General features: G+C 55.7%; 1 protein-coding gene across 1 annotated transcript; it reads left to right on the forward strand.

Moving 5' to 3' along the window:
* The first annotated feature begins 212 nt into the window (after positions 1-212).
* SDRG_01428 (hypothetical protein) lies at positions 213-1734 on the forward strand. Its single transcript, XM_008606953.1, has 4 exons — positions 213-702; positions 755-770; positions 837-1029; positions 1076-1734. Exons 1-4 carry the CDS (start codon positions 263-265, stop codon positions 1690-1692), a joined length of 1266 nt encoding a protein of 421 aa, XP_008605175.1. The 5' UTR covers positions 213-262; the 3' UTR covers positions 1693-1734.
* The last annotated feature ends 818 nt before the right edge of the window (positions 1735-2552 follow it).

Consider the following 2552-nt stretch of genomic DNA (forward strand, 5'->3'; position numbering starts at 1 on the left):
CGAGGCAGATGACGTCGTGGCCCATCTCGAGGAGGCGGCGGCAGAGGTGCAGGCCGAGGAAGCCGGCGCCGCCCGTCACGAGGATGCGCTTGAAGTCGGACGTCGTCTCCATCGTCGCCAATGAAATCAAATCCACGCGAGGGAAATGCGCGCTTCTGATTGGTGGATCACCGCGATCTTTCTTTGCGCTCACATTTGCTAGTTGTCTCGAGTGTAACCGGCGACTAGTTATAGATATTTCACTGCGCTTATCGGCCGCGCGATGGCCAAGGCGGTCGTGCCGACGAGCCAAGACCCTTTGACCCCAGAGAACTCGGCCACAAAGCCGCCAGTCTCGCCGGAGCGCTCGCCCAAGAAGGCGGCCAAGTACGCGCCTTCCGCGGCAAGTGCCAAGCAGATTGCGGTTAAATCCAACGACAACGCGAGCGAGGCCAAGTCACCGGGCAAAGGCAACTCGAAGGAGAAGGAGACAGCGCCGCCAGTAGCCAACGACGCTGCAAAGCCCGCAGAGACAAGTGCCGAGCCGGCAGCGCCACCACCCGACGAACCCAGCTTGGAGGAGCTGCTCGAAGTACCCGTGGGCATCTTTGGGCCGCAGTTTACGCGTCGCGACACCGAAGATCTGTGCTTCGCCATGGGCATGAGCCTCCAAGAGGTCGGCAAGCTCATCGCAATCTTCAATGACATTGATGTCAACTGCTCGTACGTATCGAATGCTCCAAATTCTGCGTCTCAGAGGCTCTGTCTTGCGTAGCGGTCTCATCAACTTGGTGCGAATAATCGCCATCAGAATATCATTGTCTTCGTGGACAGACAACTGATACACGCTGTCGTAGGTCGAGTTTTACCACCTTCTCGACTCGCCACAAAACGCGTATACGCTCGGCGTGCTTCGCCTGGCGCCGGCGCGAAAAGACCCCAAGAAGCTCGAAATCGACGACTTTGTCGAAATCATTTGCAAATTTGTGCGCATGCGGCCGCGCGAGGTCGTGACGTTTTGCTTCGAGACGTTTGACGAAGATGAATCGGGTGCGCTGCTGGCCAGCGACGAGGACGAATGGACAAAGTTGAGTAGGCGCGTTGGACCCTATCGAGTTTCTCAACATGTGCGCTGCGATCCAGGTCAAGGGCAAAGGGTTCTTCGATGGCAACTTTCGCAAAGCGATGGCGTCGTTTGATAAGAACAACGACGGACTCCTCGACCACGATGAGTTCCAAGAGATCAACGTCCAGTTCCCACTCGTCTTTTACCCGCTCTTTCAATTCCAAAACAAGATGCTGCAGCACACGCTCGGGTGGTGGAAGTGGTACCAAATCACGTACCGCGAGCGCAAGATCGACATGTGGCGCAAGTACATGCACTCGCACCTGGGGCGGGAGCCGCCGATTACGCTCGAAGACCAACTTTGCAGCTGCCTCTACAAGACCAGCCAAATGCGCCTCGTGGCTGCACAGCTCTATAAGACCGACCAAATGCGGCTGACGCTCGAGGCGAAGCGCGCGGCGTTGCCTATCATACCAAAAGCCAAGGTCCCGCTTCCGTCGCCCAACGACAAGTACAAGCAAAGGTCGCCATCCAAGAAGCAGCCAATCCAGCCACTCAACCCCATCATCAAGCCCGCTGCGACGGCGAAAGAGCTTCAGTTAGCAAAGAAGCACACGTCGAGTATACGCGCAAAGACGTCGCGATGACATCATTATCAAAACTACAGCGCGTTTGTTTGCTATACGATCTCAGCTTGTGGCCTTATTTCAGTACATAAATGGTCGGGCTCTGGGCTAGGATCTCATGGGGCATGGTGCGACTGGGACGAGGCGATACTTTGCGTGTCAGATTCGAACATTCAACGAGAAAATGCCGTTGGAATGAGAGGTATATTCGTTGCTTGAGGGCTAGGGTAAAAACCCTTGTTGAGGGTCCATTCGCTACCTTCTCACCAAATATGTTTATTGAATACGATCTCTCTGGCTACTTGTGCAAGAGTTGACAGACTATAGTAGTGTGCATGGTCCACAGTTGTAGGGAATTTGCCTAATTTTACCAGCGGAATAAGCAACTTTGGGGGCACGAGACGTTCGGCTACTTCCTCGTAGACTGCAGCTTCATCCACGACGTGTGGGACACGCTCCACGCGGTCACGGCCTCCCTTGGGCGTGGTCTTGCCGACAACGCTCTCGGACTACATCTACTTGACGCCCAAGACAGTCTCCAGCATGCACCAACACGCGTTCCGCAACCTCTGGCCCGTGTTCCGCACGTGCGTCTGGTTCAACGTCGGGCAAGTCCGGAGCGATCGCGTCTTTCGCGCCAACCTACACCTGCCAAGTCTATGGACGATTGCCGTCAAGGCGACGTGTGTCACCAACTGCACTTGCACCACAGCCTCGTTCAAAATCCAGGGCTGCAAGATTTTTGTCGCCTTCTCCGGCTCCTCGCTCAACACGAGCGGCCGCGCCAGCACCTTGTCCCGCAGATCGCTCCAGCCTGGATCAAGGTCGACAACCGAGCATACACACAAAGAACGTCCGACATATTAAGTAGCGTAGATCTA

This window comes from Saprolegnia diclina (assembly GCF_000281045.1).
Source record: "Saprolegnia diclina VS20 unplaced genomic scaffold supercont1.3, whole genome shotgun sequence".
Classification (NCBI taxonomy): Eukaryota; Oomycota; class Saprolegniomycetes; order Saprolegniales; family Saprolegniaceae; genus Saprolegnia; species Saprolegnia diclina.

Excerpts from the sequence above, each read along its gene's own strand:
- SDRG_01428 (XM_008606953.1), top strand. The coding sequence starts at position 263 with ATGGCCAAGGCGGTCGTGCCGACGAGCCAAGACCCTTTGACCCCAGAG. Across the intron at positions 1,030-1,075 it reads GTTTGACGAAGATGAATCGG|GCGCGTTGGACCCTATCGAG; the intron begins GTGCGCTGCTGG and ends AAAGTTGAGTAG.